The sequence below is a fragment of the Mustela lutreola genome, chromosome 5 (assembly GCF_030435805.1).
Source record: "Mustela lutreola isolate mMusLut2 chromosome 5, mMusLut2.pri, whole genome shotgun sequence".
Lineage (NCBI taxonomy): Eukaryota > Metazoa > Chordata > Mammalia > Carnivora > Mustelidae > Mustela > Mustela lutreola.
Window position 1 is genome coordinate 11,022,879 of NC_081294.1, and position 22,051 is coordinate 11,044,929.

Sequence of the window (22,051 nt, forward strand, 5' to 3'; positions counted from 1 at the left end):
TTCCTATCAGTAGTTCATTAATGGTTCCCTGTCACTTTAGGATCAAGTCCCTATTCCTTATCATACCATCAATAGCCTCCACTTCTATCCCTTTCCCACTTGCTATCTCACGCCGCACACCCCGCCAGATTTAACTTCTTCCAGGGCCTCAGTGTGACTTCACGTGTGCTGACTCTTTTGCCAGGAACACTCGGCACCTCACCTCTTCTCTGAGATAATTCCTATTCATACTTGGGTCTCAGTTTAAACATCTTTTCCTCCAGGAAGCCTTTTCTGACCATCCCCCAGACTAAGTCAGGAGTCCCTCCCCCATGTTACAGCAGGAGCTGGGTGGTCTTCATTGATTCTCTTCCAGTAGACAGCACCTGAGTAGGACACCTTCCTGAATGAACTGCTCCACTGCCTGACCCCCTTGACTATTGGAAGCTCTGTGATGACACGAGCCAGCTTTACCTTGGTCACCATGAACTCCCCAGCATCTAGCCAGTGCCTGACACATGGCTGATGTCCAAGAACTCTTTCTAAATATATGAATGACTGAATCAATATAAATTTTCCATCTACTCTTTTAGTTTATTAACATTCTTGAAATCTGAAGTAACAATTAGGAGGGATAAATTTCTTCTGAAATACACCACAAAGAACACACGTAATATTCATGTCATGCGTAACATAAAAACAAGGAGGCATCTATTCATTACAATGAGAGAGGTTGAAATACTTCAAAAGCAAATTATTAATGTGAAAATTTCATAATCTATAATAAAAGTTGAAAGGAGATGATGATAACTCAGCATTTAGGAAGGAAAGTGATTGATTCCTCATGTATAAGAAAAATGCATTCTTTAGTTCAAGTGGCCTCTGAAAACCTGCTATCAAAATCCATTTCAGGTGAATTAAAGTGAAAGCATGTTACCTGGTCAGAGTGATCTGGAAGGAAGTATAGCCAGCAATGAACGAAGCCAACCTCGTCAGGCTCTGCTTTCCTGATCCGCCCACTCCGACCAGGAGGGCATTTCCCCGGGGCGTGCCAATGACGCGCGAGATCTAGAATGTGCAGTAGAAAAGGGACATATCATTGTTCAATGTGCAAATATTCCACTTTTTTCCTATATAAGCATTTGGGAAGACATAAGTGTCTCAGGATGGGCATGGAAAGAGACATTGTCTGGACGAAGGAGGCTATTTCTGAAAGAGAATGCTGTTTGAAGAGGGTGTGTTTTAGGGGGTGCCTTTGGGAAACTAGAGGAGACCAGTACTGAAAAGTCAACCCAAGCTACCCCTATGGCCTGTTCTGGGTTTTAAAGGAGAGAAATAAAGAGGACGTGGAGGTTTCCTTTTGGTCTCCCAACCTAATGCAGTGGGACAGGAAAGAGACTGAAATTTCAAGGCAACGTGTATTTCTGGAATACAGAACACACCGTTAATGAGAATATCCTCAACATTTGAAAAATGGCGGAGAGCTCAAATTGAAGGGAAGAAAATCCCCAAAGTGCAGCATAGGTGATGGAGTTTTTTAAAAGAAGAGGAGGAGGAACAGGAAGAAAACAGGCATAAACACCGTCCCATTATTTGGCACAGACAGTGAGACCTAAGGAACTGCCCAAGAAGTGAATATGGGTGGGCGAGTCAGTAGCCCCAGACTCGCTCAAGTTCCCCTCATGGCAGAAGTCCATGTTTCTTTCGCTTTATTGTTATTGATGACAGCTTCTACCACCAGCTTCTAACGCCCACCTAGAGGAGATTCAGTATAGGCTTCTCCTTGATGCTTGCTTCCCCATACTCCATACATGCTAACTATTTCTCTTCCCCTCCTAGCTGCCGTTTGAGCCTGGGGAATTACCGTGATACCCCCTTGTCTGCAAACTGATGACAGAGTGTGAGACAGGGCTGAGAAAGTCGCTTCTCTGCAGCTGGCGGAAACTCCCTGGGGTAACCCGGGCTCCGTATTCTGCCAGTGGATTGCTAAACATCCTTTCTCAGGATTACCTCCTCTGGGAAGGGCTGTACTTTCCTCTTTTGGGGACATCTCCTATTTTCTTCTTATTGAGGTTTAATAAAATGTTGGGACTATGTTTGTCTTTTAGATTATTTCCCCCAGCTTAGTGTGAGCATGGGAAATGGAGACCATTTTCTTGTCTCTGCTGTGGACCTGAGAGCCTGTGGACTAGGTGGGGGATGTCCCCGTGGCATTCCTATTCGGCATGCCCTCGTGATTCTCTGTAAAGTTGTTGCAGGCAGGGTAGGAACGGTACTGGCAAGAATGATTTTGCCAATATCTGTTTGTATTATTTCCCCGATATTCCTTCAAGAGGCCTAGATATGGAAGGTAAGGAGCTATTGAAAACCACATAAGAATCTTCTGTGTCTTTCCTTAATGAACATTTTTTAAAATATAAAGTTTTTGTCATAACCATTTCCTTTCAGTGGTGTTGGTGAATAATTTAAAATTAAAAATTATTTAATTAAAAATTAAATAATTGGTGAATAATTTAAATAATTGTTGTTAATTAATTATGTATTGGGAACCTTTACCCCACATCTTTTCCTGCAACTAGACCTAGGTCTTATATTAAAATTTTCCGTTCCCAGTCTCTAGCACACAATAAATGCTTAAACCCTCTACAACAAATAAACATAAATATGAACAAACAAGTTGGAGGGTTTAAAAGAGACTCAAATCTCATAATCTAATTACAAACTAAAATTAAATGAGAAAGCACAATTGAGTAAAACCTTTAAATGGGACTCTTTAGTCTTACTCTATACAGATTGTGAGACAGAAATATTCTTCAATTCTTTTAGCAAATATTTTAAAAATTAATACTGCCCATCCTGCCCCACAGGTGCTCACATGCTAGCAGAGGAGAGAGACCTATTAAAGGAAATGTGAGGCTGCACAGCCCACAGTGAACGTGGAAACAGGTAAGAACGGTAGTGAAGGGAACAGTGCTGCTGGTAGAGGCAAGTCTTGGGTGTTGAGCTGGAGAGCGATCTGGATCTTGGAATAACTTGAAATCAAGAAGGGGGCATGCCCGGCAGGAGCTGAGCTACATTTCAGGAAGAAACGATGGGCTACAGAAAGTCTCAGAATCGGCAGAAGGGCTGAGGTGTCCCCATAGAAATGGAACTCCAGCACGAGGTACAGAAATATCAGGAGGCGAGGCAGCAAAGGGTGCTTTAGGGCCACACTGGGGATGGGGTTAAATTCCAAACTAATCTATCTAGTATCCCAAGTGTGCCTATTCTCCTTTTGTGAATACTGAGGTGAATAAATTGGGTGCCCGTGTTCACAGAGCTTATTGCCCAGTAAGGAAGACACACACACACACCGACAAATTTCACATGAGTCAGCGCATGGGTGAAGTGCTCTGGAAACAGGGTGTGCTTCATCAGGAATAGCCGATTTTTCTGGATTACATGCTAAGCAGAGTAGAAGCCACTGGCCAGAGTGCTACGCAGGGGCTATACCATGAAAAGCCACATGCACCATGGTTTGAATCTTTACCAAAGACGCAAAAGAGCTACCACAGAGGTAATCTGTGTTTTGAAAGAAAATCTTTATTTTAATGAAAAAAGGAACCAAGAGATATGTCTGGTCTCCTATCACACCCTGTAATGCTGCAGTTTTCATCTTAATTCTGTCTCTTGGCTTCTGTCATGTCTTGTGACTAAGTCACACATTTCAAGGTTCACATTCACACAACACAGTTGGGATGTACTGTCCCAGGAAACAGAAGAATAGAAGAGAGGGTCAGCCTAGGAGAACATGAGGAATGCAATTAAAACCTTACTCAAAAACTCTAGTCACGAATTCCTCACCTGATTCCAGAGCAGACACAAGAGTCTAAGAGGGAAGTTGAGGGAAAGCAGTCAAAGACCCTATGCTAAGTCCTATGTGCCTCAAATGTCATGTCCCCACATTGTGAAGAAATGGTCATCACTTCATGGCTGTTCATGAAACACAGAAACAAGAGAGTTCCAGAGAACTTCCTCAAACATAAGACTAACATAAAGTCTCATCTTTAATCTGAGCAATTATGAAATTCTAGGCCAATCAGATTTGTCTCCAAAAGACATTAGTTATAAAGTTGCCTTTGGTATTATTTATTTTCTTTTCTCTCTTCTTCCTCTTAATCATTAAATATGACAGTCATTATTTATATTTGGAAGAACATTTGTGCTCACAATTCAGTAGAGATGTTTCAGACTCTGAGAATTGAGAATGTCCAACCATATGCCCTCGTGGGGGAGACTCAATCTACAACAGTCACTCTGTCTTCCTCCGTCTCCCTGACATACTCCAGCCTTCCCCACCCTATTCTACTTTCAGAGTGAGGATCGACTAGATGAACCTTAGCTTCAGTAATTATCAGAGGTGACACTGTGTAATTATGAGATTTTTTTCCTTATGGATAAACCCAAGTAATGGAAGACAGCCTCTTTCTAACTAAAAGGATGTAGCCTGAAAAAGTAACTGACATCAAGAGAGTGAGAATATCAACAACAGATTTAAAATTGCATTATCCACAGATAAATTAAGTCATATAAGTTATCAAATAAATAACATATTTTACTTCCAACCTTTGAGAGTCAACTATGCTATGAATAGATACTGGAATGACTCCTGTGACAAAGTAGAAAGGAAAATGTACTTTCCTGGTAGACTTCATTCTAACAGAATTTTCATCCAACTCAAACTCAATCGTTTATGAATTCTTTTTAAATTATCATTCCTAACTGTGGTAAAATATATATCACACAAAATTTACTGTCTTAACTACTAAGTGCATAGTTCAGTGGAATTATGGGATTAAGCACATTTACATTGCTGTGTGAGCACCACTACCAACCATCTCCAGAACTCTTTTCATCTTGCAAAAATGAAACTCTGGACCATAAACACTCCCCATTCTCCCTACCTCCAAGCCCGAGGCAACCACCATTCGACTTGCTGTCTCTATGATTTTGACTAGATTAAGTACCTCCAATAAGTGGAATCATAACAGTATTTATCCTTTTGTGACTGGCTTCTTTCACTGAGCATAATGTCTTCAAAGTTCATATACTATTTTTACAGCTTTCTTTTGCATAATGCAAAAAAATAAATAGACTTTTTGCCTGTGCTTTGAACTCATATGTCAACTGCATTCATTCAATGTGGTGAAAACACTGAGCCGGAAGCCATATGGCAACACTGGATAAAATTATATCACACATGGATAGTATCCATGCTCTGATATTCCGGCTGATTTTCAGCCTACAGGTGTGACACGGTGCATTCCGTTTGGAAATGAAATTGGAATATGGCATTGAGTTTATTTGCAAATTGAATATTCTTCCAGGAGATGAAAGAGGAGAGAAAAAAAAAAAAAAAACTCTGGTGTGAAGCCAAGCATCCATCACTTTGGGGAGGGGTTACTGGGTGTGGCCACTGACCTTGACTAAGTGAACCATGGCGTCCTGGAAGAAGACCAAATCCATGCCCATGCCGCGGATGCTCTCATTATACAGCTGCAGGAACATAGTCAAACGCTCTTTCAGGTGATCAAAAGATTCAATTCGCTCATAAATCTTGGGCATTTCAGTATCGGCCTCCTCCGGGGTTTCACCTAGGTTGGGGCAAAACAATTTGCTTTCTTCAAATCACTGGGCTTTCCTAGTTCCTTCAGCCTAAATTAATATACTCATAACTCAACATTTTCACATGCGATACTAATTTCATCTGAATGCCATATTATATGTTTTTAGAAAAGAAAAGAAAAGAAAAGAAAAGAAAGCAGGGGCACCTAGGTGGCTCGGTCAGTTGAGCATTTGACTCCTGATTTCAGCTCAGGTCAGGATCTCAGGTCCTGGGACAGAGCCCCAGTGGGCTCCATGCTCCGTGGGAAGTCTGCTTGAGCTTCTCGCTCTCCCTCTGCCTTGCCCCCACTTGCATGCCCTCCTCCCTCCCTCCCTCTCTCTTTCTCAAATAAATAAATAATATTTTTTAAAAAAGAAAGAAAGTAAGTAAACAACAGTAAAAGCATTGGATTTCTTGTGATCCTACCTAGTCTTAGTTCTTCACAGTCTAGAAAGGGCCAATTTCAAATAATGTTATATATATTGAATTTAATCCAAATCTATATTTGAATATTGGCATTTCAAGGAAGTTTCCAGAGGTATTCGCTTAATGGTCAAAATGAAGATCGAAAAAGTAGGGATTTAATGTCAAAATCAGCTAAAGAGGTCAAGACTTAAAAGATTTTTCAATAAGAAAAAAAGAAAAAGGTCATTGCATTTACTTAGGAAATTCTTATGAATCAGGAATTTCAGGCTAGTTGTGAAGACAAAAGTGAATTTGGGGAGTGGAGGGAGAGAGCTGAGAGAAAACAGAATAGTGATTTCCTAAATAGACATAGTGAGTTATGTCCCTGGGGTAAGATGTATTAAAATCAATCTAGTTTTTTTAAGGTTTTTATTCATTTATTTGACAGAGACAGATACAGCGAGGAAGGGAACACAAGCAGGGGGTATGGGAGAGGAAGAACCAGGCTTCCCGCTGAGCAGGGAGCCCGATCCAGGGCTCGATCCAAGAATCCTGGGATCATGACCTGAGCTGAAGGCAGCAGCTTAACCAACTGTGCCACCCAGATACCCCAAAATCAATATGCTTTTCTAAAAAAAAAATTAGAAACACCTAATATACCAGCGTAATGCTCTTCCATCTTTGACTACAAAGCATAATGCTAAAAGAAAAGCTAAACTGGGCATAGAGAAGTTCACCAGCAGTTAACATTAGTAATAGGAAAAAAGTGATTCATGAGTTGAATACACCAATAACAGCTTAGGAATTCGCTGGATACTAGAAGAGGGAGTGGCTCTTCCAAACTTCGCAGTACATAATCATTTTTCATTGACCCTGTCCTGATATAATAGCACATTAACCTTATTATGACAAAGCAAGAAAACTAATTTAACATAATCATGAAGATTGGCTTATTTGCAAAGCTCTCTCTAATTGAATTTCAATAGTCACTTCAGTGTTTCATAAATATTCAACTCAAGCTTCGAGAAACAAAGTGCTTAGAAGTCAAAAAAGGTTATGTGTTTGCCTCCAATGCAACTGCCCCACAAAAAAGCACTTGTGCTTTGCTCCTCAAAAACCATCATCTGATTATTTAGCCTTCTGAATTAAAGGAAATAAAATACATAAATTCTAATTTTTTATCCTTGTGAATTAGAGGAAATGAGATACATAAATTCTAATTTTAAATGCTCTTACACTTACAGGATTTTTGTATGTGTGTGACCTCGTTTAAAATAAAATGTGTCAGCTTCTTTCTGTAGAAGGATCCCTCCAACTGCACAGCCAGCAGGAATTCTCCTTTTGCAACAGTTGCTCGGAAACTTTTGATAAATCATATACAACCTTACCAAACTAGAAAGGCGCTGCTGATCATTTTCAACCATATATGAGATATCAATAGCATATATTTAAATATGTCTTTTAAAATATGGAAATTAACTTAAAATTCACCCTCAGTATTAAAAGAGGTAATTAAATGAAAGAAAATAGTCTACTTAAGCTCAGTTATTTCTGAGGGAAAGAAGTAACTGGAGCACTACTTCTTCTCCTAAGAAGAAAAGTAACATACATCTTCATTTTTCATAGAACCATAACCACGGAAGCTTCTGTCCACATGGCCTCTTTCCAATTATAGTCAATGGTCTTCTCAGATATCTGAGGTTTATCTATTTTCAAACAGTCAGGCTGACCTGAATAATAATTATCATTATTTTTGCTACCTTTCATTTGGCAGACTGCCAAGCCACTCTCCAGATAACATTTCATTTATTCCCCACAGTGCCCTAGGGGGCATATATTAATATTTGCATTTTCATAAATGAGGAGAGTGAGGTTCAAGAAAGTTCAGAGACTCGCCCAGTTACTATGTGGTAGAGCCCTTCCTCAAACCTACCGCTGTGTGACCGCTCTAAGTCCTGGGCACTTTCTTCTGCCCTGTCTTGTCTCCCAAATCTACCTTAATAGGAAAGACTAATATGCATAAAAAATAGTTAACCTCTGAACTCAGTAAGTATCCACTTGGTCTCTATTTACTGACCGCATACTATGTCCCTGGCTTGTTTCAGTGAAGCTTACTAGACAGAAATTCAACACGCCTAAACTGAACCTTCTGTCTTCAGGTATCCCTTTGGTGAATTTCAAATGCCACTCAATAGTTTACCTGTAGCTTCAGGTGCGTCCCTCAAGAAATTCACAAAATAAGCATCCATTCCACAATCCACCAAGAGTTTTTTCTCTTCACCAAACTCCTCCTCCACCAGACCGGCTAACGCCTTATCAAACCAGGTCACGTCTTTGGACACTGTGAAACGATCAGCTATAACACGTTTACACTCGTGCTTCCACAGCTGTAACAATACCTGTCGAAAGCATAATTAAAATGTGTTACTAGTTTCTATTTGCCACAATTGGGAATCAAGTTGACAGAATTACAGAGCACCATCCTTCCTGATCTAAGACGTTATATTTTAAAAACCTGATGTTAAAACATACTTAACTTCATTTCATATTGGTCTCATTCAAGTATAGCAAATAGAGAGTAATGTCTATTCATTTTCAGTCTTTAAATTAAAATGAAAACATCCCTTGACAAATTACTAAAACCACTCTGATTAACCAACAGGGTAATATTTTATGTGAAAGTCTTAAGTCTGTGATAAATGAGTCTATTTGGATAAGACACATATATTCATGTGGCCAGAACATAATATAAAATATAGTATATAAACAACTCTCATGTACACAATAGAGATATTACAAAGGTATATTTACTTAACACAATGTGAAGGAAGTTTGTGGCAAAAATCTGGATTATCTGAACAATGCAATCACCTACTCTCCATAATCCAAGCTTCAAAGTTAACTGGAAGTTGAGGAAATTAATTGCTCTACCAACCCTTTGTGTGGCAAGCTCATTGGAATTGAAAGATTGGTGGAAATTTCTTAACTTGCTAGCACTCTGCAAGTTAGGAGGTTTTTTTAAACCTTTCGATTACTAATGATAAAGTGTTATTTGGTTACCAAAATATAAAAGGAACTTAGTAAAATATATTCAATGATTGCTGGAACTATTTATGGTAATTTAAAGTAAGCATCAAAAATGGCTACTCAAGAAAATAATATTTGGGACATGCATTCTGTATTACCATTAATTTGTTAATAAATGTGAGGGGGAAAAAATCAAGATAAAATGTTCCCTGCTGGTAAAATGACTCTCTGTTCTCTGTAACAAGGAGCGTGAGTTTTCCCTGGAAGAATTGTCTTGGAGTCAGCCACTGTGGTTCCCTGCTTTATGATCATCTGGGGCAAAGGTGGGGGTTTTTATAGTCACTACTTGGTGTGCCTAGTGACAGTCTGGTGGATACCTCAACTCTCCCTGTGTGTTTATGCGGACAAGCCCTAAAACCTACTTGTTTAACCACCTCCTCCATTCCATGTAAAGCTTTTAGAGAAGCCGCGTTACCTATTGCCTGAGCACAACGGCCAGCATTTGGGGGGGGAATAAACACTGGATTTTTCCGTAAGTTTCCTAGTCTGAAGAGAATTCTTTTAAAGCTAGGAACTTTAATATTCAAGTGTGTGAATAAATGTTGATTTTTCAGCCAAATGAACTTTCTATTTTTCTCCCTCTTTTCAATTATACCAAGAGACGTAATTCTTTTAGTGCATCTAGTTACTTAGAAAAGAAAGATTGAGGATGATGAACAATAAAATGGTCTCTTCAACTTTGAATGTTTATAAAGATAGCTACTTTTTTAAAGTTAAAAATGTCAAGTTTAAACTATGAAGACTATTACATAATAAAATCAATAGTGGTTCTTTCTGTTATTTAGTATAAGGAGAATAGCTTATAATGGGAAAATAAGATCAATTGCTTCTTTTATTCCATTCATTAGAAAATAACTGTGTATGCTATTTCCTTAAACATAAATTAATTTAATGGAATTTTTAAAAGAAATTCTGACACACTTTTCCCTTATTTATATCAATTGAAAACAACCCAAAAAATTAATATCCATGCTAAAACATCCCAAAATATCTCATCATTCCACAAAAATTATGTTATGAATAGTATTTAGGACATGGAATAAATAACAATGCCGTTTGTTTCCCTATGTATCACTCACATCTGGTTCCGTGATAACCTCCGAGGTGGTGTTCAGCATACCCTGCCAGATCCTGGAAAGATCTCGAAGGTTAAATATGTAATGGAATTTTGCTGGTGTAGGGAGCATTTTAATCTTGGTCATCTGCCACAGTCGGCGTGTCAGGGGAACCAATTTCATCACTAAATCTCTCACTTCTTCTGAGAAACCCCTCTGAGCACAGTAGTAGCCTCTCCCAATAACACCTGAAAGAGGAGCAAAGTCATTAACATTTTGAGGGATGGTTCAAGACAGTGAAATTAAAATGAAAACCATTACAATGTAGAGTTAGCACAAATATTATACACATTTTAATAGATGGCCACATAGCAAAGAAATTTATATTAATGTTCTCTTTTTTTAATCTAAAAAAATAGATACAGGTGCAAGCCAGTTAGCATTCGACTACTGGCAGGTTGATTAAGAATTACCACTGCAAGCTCTAGCTGAACAAATTCAATATTATTAAGTGAGTGATGATAAATATATAAAGTCGCCTTACAAAGACATAAGAGACAGCGAGTCTCATGAACCCTAAGATTTCTCCATTCTGTTGTTGCTTTTCCATGCATTATAAAATATTTTAATTTACTTTATATGTAAAACTTTCTAGCAAAAAGAAGAATAATTAAAATTGATAATAGTCATTTTTTCTGGTCCGTTGTACTTTTCCCAGGTTTATATCATTCACATATCATTTGGCTTCCAAACTTTTGCCCACTGCTGCAATCGAAGGCAGATACTTCCACACTCCAGTAGTTCGGGGTGCTGAGATGACATTTTAGTCTGCCAGAAATTAATTAGGGTAATCCTAATAAGTTTTCTCTCAGCAGCAGTTTCAGAAGTGGTAAATTAATACCTAACACCATGTGTACATAATTTTACACTCTTTTTCTGCAAAGAGTTAACTACAAAATCAACTATAAACTCTTTTCTTTTTCTTTTATTTATTTGACAGAGAGAGAGAGATCACAAGTAGGCAGAGAAGCAAGCAGAGAGAGAGTGAAGCAGGCTCCCTGCTGAACAGAGAGCTGCATGGGGGGCTCGACCCCAGGAATCTGAGATCATGACCTGAGCCAAAGGCAGAGGCTTAACCCACTGAGCTACCTAGGTGCCCCTATAAACTTTTTTCATTTCTTAAACTATCACAGTTATCTACTGGGCCAGTGTTTCTTCAATGATATTAAAGAAGCATCAGAAGGCAACGGGCAGTTAAATACTATCTAATTAATCAACCAATAACCTGATTTCAATCCTATAAATTACTCTGAGATCAAACTCTGGCTAATCTCTGCTATAGGCAAAATTATTTCTTTGGCCAAAATCATTATGTGGGTTGGTTAAAGTACACAAACTTTTGGAATGGCATTCCATCAATCCGGACCTCATACAGGTATATCCATGAGGAAACAATCTCCTCATCTCCTTGTTCATTTAATGTTTTCTTCCTTGCCTAAGCCAGCAACAGTTACTTTAAGAACAAAGATAGAAAAGATCTGCCTATGCACCCAATTCAGGATATAATAAATCCTTATAGAAACAAAATCCTGATATCAACACAACTGGTAGAGCACCTAGGTGGCTCAGTACATTAAAGCGTCTGTCTGCCTTTGGCTCAGGTCATGATCTCAGCATCCTGGGATCTCAGCATCAGGCTCTCCACTCAGCAGGGAGCCTGCTTCCCCTCCTGCCCTGGCCTGCCTCTCTGCCTACTTGTGATCTCTCTCTCTCTCTCTCTCTCTCAAATAAATAAATAAAATATTTTAAAAATTAAAAATAAAAATAAACACAACTGGTGAGTGATAAGGGTAAAGACTAAGGAGCCACCCAATGCCCCTTCTGTGTTGACCTCTGGGTGCATATTTTCTGATTGGAATGCAAGCAGATGTTCTTGGTTCCCCAAGCCCCCTTGACCCATTTTACCGAAGATCTTGTCCATGGAAGCATCAGAAGGCAACGTGCAGTTAAATATAGAGAACTGTCTCTTGAGTCTTTGCGGTATATCATTCCGTCCACCCCCAGGATGGATCATGGCTGCCAAAAACTGGATGTCCACGATGCTGGTAAACTCCCCGGGCTTCTCTAGGTTATAAAATCCATTCTGTTCCATCAGCTGTCGTACTATCTCATTAGTAACCTAAGAAAGACAACTTTCAGAATTAAAAGGTCACTCCTTTACATCCCAGAAACTAGCTCCTTGAGTGTTTCCAGATAATGAAATTTATTGGAATTGAGGAACTGCATATTGAAAAAGTGAGAAAATATTTACTCCTCAAGGCATAAATCAATGTTGAATTGAAATGAACCACGTGATGGAATCAATATACCTGATCTCCCCACTCATTGATTATTGGCATATTCACATCATCAATAAAAACAGTCATCTTCTTTCCTGCAGGAGGGCCGTATGTTGTACCCATGCGTTTATCCACATAGCTCTCTATTGTCTTCTGTGAAACAAGAAAGCCAACAGAAAGATCTGTGAAAATATCCTCTAAGGCACGGTAAATGATTTTTAAAATCTAGGAACACTGGAATTGATGTGAATTACTCACAAACACCCCAAAACTCTTTTTAGTTCTGGAAACCAAAACATGAAGTACCTAAATTATCTTGCCATAATGTTAACCTTTGAACATCTGCTTTAATTTAGGAGTTAATGGAATTCTAACCAGTGTATATTTTAGTGGGATAGGACTCCTCGGTCCCATTTCTACGATTTTTGCCTTATTGTTCCTGTGTTGATGACACTGTATCCCCCAACCCCATTATTCAAAAAATAATTTAGCCCTTGCACCAGTTTCCCTGCACTGCCCAAGAAGCTTCTCGGGTCTGTGCTCTGAGCCAGACAGCCTGCCACTCTTGGAAGACTGCTTGCTCTCCACTGAGAAGGCTGCCAGTGGCTTCTGTAGCCAAACACAAGCCAGATTCAGGGCTTTGGGGCAGACGGAATCCCAGGGAATCCCCTGCCCTCTCAGCCGCTGAGACAAAACTGCAAACTACACCATGTGCGTCTCTCTCATTGCTTCATTCTCTGCTTAGGTGGTAAAGAAGACTACACTGCGCTCTATTAAAAATAAAAACAAATCTTCCCTAGCAATATGAAAAAGAACTTGACAACTGATTAAACTAATGTAACGTGACAGGTCAACTATTCCTCAATTTAAAGAAAAACTGATGGAAGGAGTGTTGGAAGAGATAAGGGGGAAGATGGGGAGATAGAATCAATGTACCGGAGCTCCCCATTCATTGGTTGATCCAGACTATTGATCACGGGATGATCATTTCCATAAGAATACCATGTGGCTTGGAACTCAACCATCATTCGAAATGCATGAACTGAGTAACCAGAGCTAGGACCACAAAGAAAACAGAAAAGACTTCACATGTTCTCATGCTCTAGAAACTCAGTCTTAAAGGCCTCATTCCATTCCTACTACTGCAGTAATCTACTGATTCACAATTTTAAGTCCTGTTAAAGGTGATGTATAAATGTAGGAGAAAGCAGGGGTTTATTGCAATAAAATACATTCTCCTCCTATCCAAAAAAAAGTTTAGTTATTTCATGATAAAGAGCAAATCAGCTAAGAATGACTTTAATAATCCAAGATACAACCACAAAATAAGGCCAACATATAAGCAAAAATCTATATATTTGTCCTTGGAAACCTTTGTAGTTGGTAATTTGAAGTTGTAATTTTCCAACAACATTTTAATGAATAATGGCAAGAGACATAAAAGTTTTTCACCATTTCCAAATATAAAGATATACAAATATATCACAACTCATTCAATTACAAAATAAATCTCTCATGACAACAGTGCAATGGCAAAAAGAATTTCCTATTCCCCGACATAAAAGCAAACTGTTTAAAGTAATGTACTAGGCTAAATTTAGCTCTGCTTTTCAATGAATTTAAATGCATAAGGCAATTAATAATCTCCTGACACCTCCCTATGGCAAGCCAGAGCCTTCCACACATTCCCTTGTCTGTTAATGAGAACTCACAGGCACATGAAGATTTTATGTCTCAGGGGCCATCTAGGAGCTAAAAGGCCATAGGTGGGATAATATGAAGTAATAGCCCCATATGAGCACTTGCTTTCCCTTCATTGTAACCCTATTTCTTTTTCCAAATAAGAGGGAAATTACTAGTAAACTATATATGTCATAAAAGAGCTGAGCTGACAAAAGCAAAAACAAGGGAGGGGTGAAATGAAATAGCCTTGTGACCCTGGAATTGAGACCTTTCTGTTTTTAGAACTGCTACCCATTAATGCGTAATTTGAAGTTTGGGGACACCTCCTAAAGGCCTGAAATACAATAACTGCGGCTTCTACTCCATCACTTATCTACTGGGAAATGTTCAGGAAAACCACCCTAAGTGACTGGTCTCTCCAGCTGGACTTCCCCACATGAATGATCCATAGCATCACAAAATCAACATAGCTTTTTTTTTTAATTTTTTAAGATTTATTTAATCACAAGAGCAATATATCTAAACATAAATGCCTCCTACCCCAAAATCTGCACTCCCTGCTAAGTGCCCATTTGAGGGAATGACACCAACGACCCAAATGTCCCATCCAACATCAATACATCCCTTCTCTTAAAATTTCAATATTGCTATCGAATGTATCTCCTCCCTGAACAGTGATATGCCTGAGGACTGTTACTTGTCCTGGGAATTCATGGGAATTAATGTCACAACCCTCTTAAGTGGCCCTCCCCCTAATGGTGCCTCCTCCAATAAGTCCTGGGAACTTCTTTAAAAAACATATACACTGTCCATATCGTGTGATTTACAATTTTACCCAGAATTTTCTGTCTCCCCTCCCCCAAAAAATCCATCTAAAGAACCACTGCTAATCTTTGTAGTGTTCTGCCACCTACGCTCTCCCTGATCTCCTTCATCCGGGGGAGATCACCAACCACCGTTTTGGTTAGATAACCACAGTCCAGTTAACAAAAATAGGTATATTTGTTTATCTGCGTATTGTCTGCCTCTCCACCTAGAATGTGAAAAGGGAGAGCACCTTGTTTATCTTGTTCATCACCGCATCCTCCGTGTCTAGAAAGGCATGTGGCACACTGTACCGATTTATAAATGTTTGATACAGGGACACTCACGCAGAGAAGTATCCGACTCTGGTTTTGGTTCAGATCATGATCTCAGGGTCATGACATCAAGCCCCGAATCAGACTCCATGCTCAGTGTGGAGTCTGCTTGAGATTCTCTCTCTCTCTGCACTTGCCCCTGCTCGCACACTCTCTCTCTCTCTCTCTTTTTCTTTCTCTCTCCCTCTCTGAAATAAATAAATCTTTAAAACCATATATTTGAGGGCGCCTGGGTGGCTCAGTGGGTTAAGCCGCTGCCTTCGGCTCAGGTCATGATCTCAGGGTCCTGGGATCGAGTCCCGCATCGGGCTCTCTGCTCAGCAGGGAGCCTGCTTCCTCCTCTCTCTCATGCCTGCCTCTCTGCCTACTTGTGATCTCTCTCTGTCAAATAAATAAATAAAATCTTAAAAAAAATAAAATAAAATAAAATAGTCTTCCTTTAAAAAAAAAAACAAAACATATATTTGATACATAGAAAATGAAGAAAAGAAACCTGGGGGCCATCTGTGACCTCCTCCTCTCTCTTCTGTCCCTCTCTTTTAACCACATGTTCCCAGCCCACAATGGTTGTGCTTCCTGATCACAACTTGAATTCATCCTCACGCTGGTTCCATTCCGCCCTTTGTTACTTGGTCCAGCCCAACCTTCCTCTCCTCCTGGGTCTCTCCGAGGACACCCGTATGTCTTCCATCTTTTCCTCCACTCTGCAGCCAGAATGAACCTTCTGAAGGGCAGTGTGACCCCACACAACTCCACTGGCTCCCCAGGAGTGACTTACAAAGAACTCCATGATGTCTCCACTTATGCGTCCAGTCTCTCCTCTAAACCCTCCTCAGTCTCTTTGTCCTGGCCCCTTGTAGTCTTCATTCATTCATATTCAGTTAACAATAAGACACACACCATAAAGTGATCCTCAGCTCACCGGCTAATGTACATTAAGATTAAGAGATCCTTATTTACATATTCCTAGAACAGTCATTTCTGGGCCAAAAAATCTCTCTCACGATTAGCCTCAGCCAAACACAATTTGTCAAATATTGATTCAGATGAATGATGGTCCATAAATGTTGTTTCTCTCAACCCAGCTATTGATAAAATTGAGATCTCCAGCACGGACCTGAACTAAGGGCGGTTTATGCTCTTCTCTGAGAATAAACAAAAACTTTACTCTGAAATCAGGGAATAATAGTCCATGTGGTACCATCTTAAGCAATCCATGGAACCTAGAAAAGATTCTGATCTTCTTGTCTATCTATCTCACACTCACCTAGCATATCAAGGTTAACCCAAGTAGTGACAGTGGCATTTTAAGAAATAAAAACTTGAGGGTTAGAAATCCAGACAGACTCAGGAAGGCAGATAAGGCAAGCTGCCCTTGTCCACTCTAAGCTGGGACTCCCTAAAACCAGAGATAAACAATTTTCTGAGTTAATTTCTTGGTAGACAATTCAGTCTATATAATTCCTTAAAAAATATATCATATTGATATAATATAAATATGGAATTTCTTCAAATAATGTCAACTCTTTCATTAATTGATCTCTGTAATCCTCTAAAGGAACTACTCCTTTCCCCCTCTGGGTCTACAATACTTAGATTATACCATAACTAGCATTTATCACATCAGTTATACTTGATTGTATATATGTCTGTTTCCCCAACCACACAGAAGGAGGAACACTGCATTGGAAGGGATATTGATGGGTCATGTGCAGTTGTGGAGGTTGTATACTGCCCAGTTTTGGGGGCTTACTATTCACACCACTATCTCTGTGAATAAGACATATCACAGATCTGTATAAGCTGCATGGTCACAAGTGGGAATGTATATAAAGATATTTAAATAACAAATACTTATATTGTGTGTGTGTGTGTGTGTGTGTGTGTATGCACAGGAGAGTATTATCCATAAATGATATATGTAAAAGCACCTGATGAGCTTAATGCATTATAAAAATGAAAGGTATTTTATTATTATTTTAGGTATCTCTATATATCAGCATTTAAATCATTTTCATACATATTATACCCAATTAAATTGAAATGTTTTGAGATACAAATGTAAAAAGTAAGCTAGAAAGATATTATAAGAAATTACTGGACATTTGTATAAATTCTCTTTGGTATTCTGTGTGTTTTTTTAATAGCACCCTGTTTTTATTTCATGTTTACAATACCTTAGAACTCTGAGAATAATAAAAGTTTCCATCTGCTCTTAAATAAATAAATAAAAATAAAGTATGCTCAATTTTAGGCTTCTGTATATCTGCTATTTAGCTAAAAGATAAAAACTGAGAGCTTGTGTTCTTTATTAAGACATCTACTGCCTAAGTAAGATCTTCCCCTTGTATTATAAGTTACTCAAACCAAATGAAAACAGTCTTCCATGAATAAAGTTTAAAATGCTCAGCAGCACGTCGTTAAAAAAGTAAAATATCTAAAACAACACGAAAATACAATAACACATAAATAGAAGCTAAAAATAAAACAAGAGCACTAAGTGATAAATCAGTGGGTTTTGAATATTAATGTGGATAAAGAAGAGCCATTGGAAGGAGACATGGGGCGAACTGGAAGAGCAGAGTGAAACATATGGGAACCGGGTCTCTCTCCAGGCTCTGGTACGAGCTAACTGTGTGAACACAAGAAGGACTTGAGCTCCCTCCACCTGACTGCAGTAACAGTAACAGTAAAACCTGGCACTTGCAGAGAGCTTTACCATGGAAAAATAATTTCACGTATAATCTCTTGTGATTCTTCTTTGGAAACTAGTTTTCAAACTACGCTCTAAGGAGTCAAAAGAATTCTGTGCAATCGTGGGGCCCCTGAAGGAAGCAAGGATAAAGTTGGGAAGGATTTCAGGAGCCTAGTTCCAATGCCACCAGAGCAAATCTGTGGTTATCTGTTTTATAGCTTAGTCTTCTGCAAAAGATTTCATTTGGAAAAGTGGTTCTAAGAAAAAAAATGTGGAACTTCTTTCTAGGCTCTATGATTCTCATTCTTTTTTTTTTTTTTTTGTGGAGGATTCTCATTCTTTTTTAATGAGAATGCTATGCAACCATTTATAAAATGGTTATATTCAAAACACTTTAAGATTCTTTTTAGAAAAGATAAACCTTTTCAGAAATTCTGTAAAGAAACTTTCTTCTTACCTTTCTGTATTGTTTACATTTTTAAAGATACGTATAGATTACTTTCAAAAATAGGAGGAAAACCCTTAAAATGATATTTGTTTTGAAAAAAATTGAGATCTCTTTCTTAAAAGACTGATTGAATTCCCTTAGCCAAAACAATAAAGTGACCATACAATTTTTGCCCAAACTCGCTTTTGATAGTGACGGGGATGCCATTATTAGTCCAAGGCAATGGAAGTAAGCTAGACTTTCCCAGACAAAGAGGGACATACAGTCAGTCATCCTACTGATGAAAGATGTGAACGTGACCCCATGGGAAAAACGAATGAAAACAACTATTGAAAAACAGACGTGTGTCCTTGACTGCACTATAGGCCATCACGGTCCCACAGACATGCCAGGATGCCCAGTATCTGTCTTCTCATGTACAACCTCAGCTTCATTTGGATCTGGATAAGCGGGAGATCTTGAGACAAATGCTCATCTCTATCAGAACTCACCCCAGCATGAACAGCTGAGAAAAGTTAATTCCAGCAGTTTGGCTAATTGGAAGCTCTCTAAAATTAATGAGTCTAGCTTAGTAGAAAGCCTGGCTACTCAGCAGTCCAAAGAGGCACGAAACAGAGTACATGATCCTACAATGCTTCCGAGCGGAACTGTCAATGCCCCCTTCACACTGTGTGGAAGGGAACGGGGCTAATGTACTTGCGAATCAGACAATGGGATCCTAAAGAACACAGATGTTTGTGTTTTGAAAGCCTGCTTTATTATTGTCCTAATTACTATATTTCAAAGTGGCATGACTTCCAGAAATGTATTATATAGTTTATGGGTTTTTGTATTAACAAACAAGTTGCTTTCTACATAAAATATACCTTTTTCCAGGAAATTAATAAATGTCTCATGTTAAAGAGATACACCCTACAGATCTTCACCACCTTAACGGAGTAAACAATACCAGAGCTACTAATAAAAACACAGTGACAAGGTCTTGTTATACATTAAATAATTTGGCTGGCCTTTGTCCCTGGTTCTCAGGAGGGAGCCTTTAAACACCAGCAATTTCCTAAGTAATGGGATTTTCTTTGTTATTCATGGCGGGTTTCTCAGACTACTCTTGCCAAAAAGACCAACCAAGTGATTGGGGGGTTGGGGATTTGAACCACATGCTATCAGCTGACCTTTTAGGAAGGGAGGGGACTTGAGGACTGAATTCAATCACATGGCCAATGATTCAATCCATCATGCCTATGTAATGAAACCCAGTAAAAACTCTGGAGATTGTGTTTCAGGTGAGCCTCCTGGTTGGGGATACACATTGAGGGGCCTGAAGGACAATGTATTCTGAGGACACAGAACGGTTACAGTTGGGACCCTGCCAACCAATGACTTGCTGCATCTCTTCTTTTGCCTGATCCTGATTCATATCTTTTGTAATAAAACCATAATCATTAGCACAGCACTTTCCTAAATTCTGAGAGTCATTCTGGTGAATTATGGAAACCGCAAGTCATAGGAATCCCTGAATCTCTAGCCAGTTCTTCAGAAGTACTGGTGGCCAGGAAACCCAGACACGTGACAGATATCTGAAGTGAGAGAGGGCTTGTCGGGACTGAACCCCTCACCTGTGAAGTCTTTAGTAGGTCCAGGCAGTTACTGCCAGGATTGCACTACAATGCTAAAGACATAATCTAGGCTCAAGAAACGTGAATAGCTAAAAAATTACCCCACATAATGGGGAAAAAAAGTCACACTTTGATTTAAGGTTTTAAAACCTGCATTGACCAATAAAGTTAAAATTACAACCTTAAGAGGATGTTCTCCTAAAGTAAAACTAACAAAAGTTCTTTTAATGTAAAACAATATTGAGGGAAAGTGGCTAATGTTAGTAACAAAGGAATGTGTAAAATGTTAGCATCCTGCCAGCTTAGGGTAATTTAATGTGCTATTCCCCAAACACAAAAATACCACAGCTGAGTCTTTGCAATCTGTGGCTGACCTTCCATTCACACCTTCCTTCCCATCACCACACTGTCAATGGCATTCATCTGCTAGAAGGCCAGCCGGTATTGGAAATTGCATCTCTAACAGAGGAGCATAATATAGTTGACAGTCTTATTTAGAAACTTAATCAATGGTCTTAGTTTTTTGGCACTCCACAGTCACCAATCACATTAAACGATACAAAGTCATGATTTAGCCATGCCATCAACAATTTTCACAGCTCTTTGATATTTTAATTCCAACAGCTAAAGAACAACAAAGTTAGACAAGAGCCAAGTTCTTTGGGTTGGGATTCTCCTAAAATTTCCCTTCCATTTTCAATGTTAAGAAATGTGTTCTTTTTATAAATGTGTTATTAATGTTCTAGCAGACATGAGAGATGATTCGAAAACAACTGAAGCATGAGGGGACACACAGGATTCCCTCCCCCAGAGTCAGGAGGGTCTTAGACAACATGGAAATAAGAGCAAACAACCAGACCACCACTGCAAACCCAGGTCATGCTTGGCAGTTCCACTGACAAAAGCAAAGGAAATTTGTGAGAATTTTTTTTCTGTTACTCCCCAATGATATGATAGGGTAAAACTGTCAATGCAATAACTCGAGATTTATTCCTGCAATATTGATAGGAGCCTTTGTCAAATGTTCAGTCAGGGAACAACAAGATGAATTGGAAATACCAGAACCATAGATTGGAAGAGGAATGAAAGCAAGACTGGAAGAGAATCAGACTGGACCAGCTGGCGGTCTTTCTGGGCTCATTCCCTGGTGTGGATCATGAGGATGTGAATTATGCAGAGGTCTACAAGAAGAATGAAGAGAAGAAATGAGACATGGAAAGTATTTCTTTAGCCACATCAACAGCCCTTGATTCAATAGAGACCCATGTGTCTAGCCTAAAGCCTAGAATAATACTATCGCCCACAGAAAAGCAGGTATTAGGGACAGCAGGCAAGTTTGGATGCAGGAATAAATGATACTCTTTTTAGTTTAGGATTTTACATGTTCACAGGATTTGCTAGATATTTTAAACACTACTGAGGCTTTTAACACCCTAGATAAGCTTCTTACATCTCCACAATTTACGATTATACAGTATAATCCGATGAGGGAGATATTCTGCTGCAGGTGAAGAATGGAGGGTATACGCAGGGGATTTATCACCACTGGGAAAGTGCAGATGAAGCTCACGGGCACACACAGAATAGTGAGGAGAGCTGAGCTACTACAGCTGATCACACATTTGGTCTTCATGGTGACACCAAAGAGCCAGTACCTGAAACATCAATGGGGTGGTTGCAGAAGAAAAATTCAGACTCTTGATCATGTGACTTTCAGAATCATACTTTGACATAAACCCTTTGATAATGACAGTTTTGGCTGTTCCTTGTTCACCAATCAGCAGCACGGCCTGAAAGAGACGTTGAGAAAGAAATCCAAGGAATGCAATACAAGGAGTATGAGCTCAACTGTGGGCTCCCCCAACGCCCCAAACCCCCATGTTGAGGCCCTAACACCCGGTACTTCAGAATGTGACTGTATCTGGAAATAGGATCTTCAAAGAGATGATCAGGTGACAGTG

General features: G+C 39.2%; 1 protein-coding gene across 1 annotated transcript in view; it reads right to left on the bottom strand.

The window, feature by feature from the left end:
- Positions 1-22,051, bottom strand: part of DNAH5 (dynein axonemal heavy chain 5) — a 223,165-nt gene that overhangs the window by 80,613 nt on the left and 120,501 nt on the right. The window contains exons 47-53 of the mRNA XM_059173668.1: positions 21,746-21,880; positions 12,540-12,662; positions 12,136-12,349; positions 10,195-10,418; positions 8,229-8,427; positions 5,440-5,612; positions 917-1,047 (exon numbers count right to left, since the gene is read on the bottom strand). Coding sequence (XP_059029651.1) covers positions 917-1,047; positions 5,440-5,612; positions 8,229-8,427; positions 10,195-10,418; positions 12,136-12,349; positions 12,540-12,662; positions 21,746-21,880 — 1,199 coding nt within the window. The remainder of the gene's footprint in view (positions 1-916; positions 1,048-5,439; positions 5,613-8,228; positions 8,428-10,194; positions 10,419-12,135; positions 12,350-12,539; positions 12,663-21,745; positions 21,881-22,051) is intronic.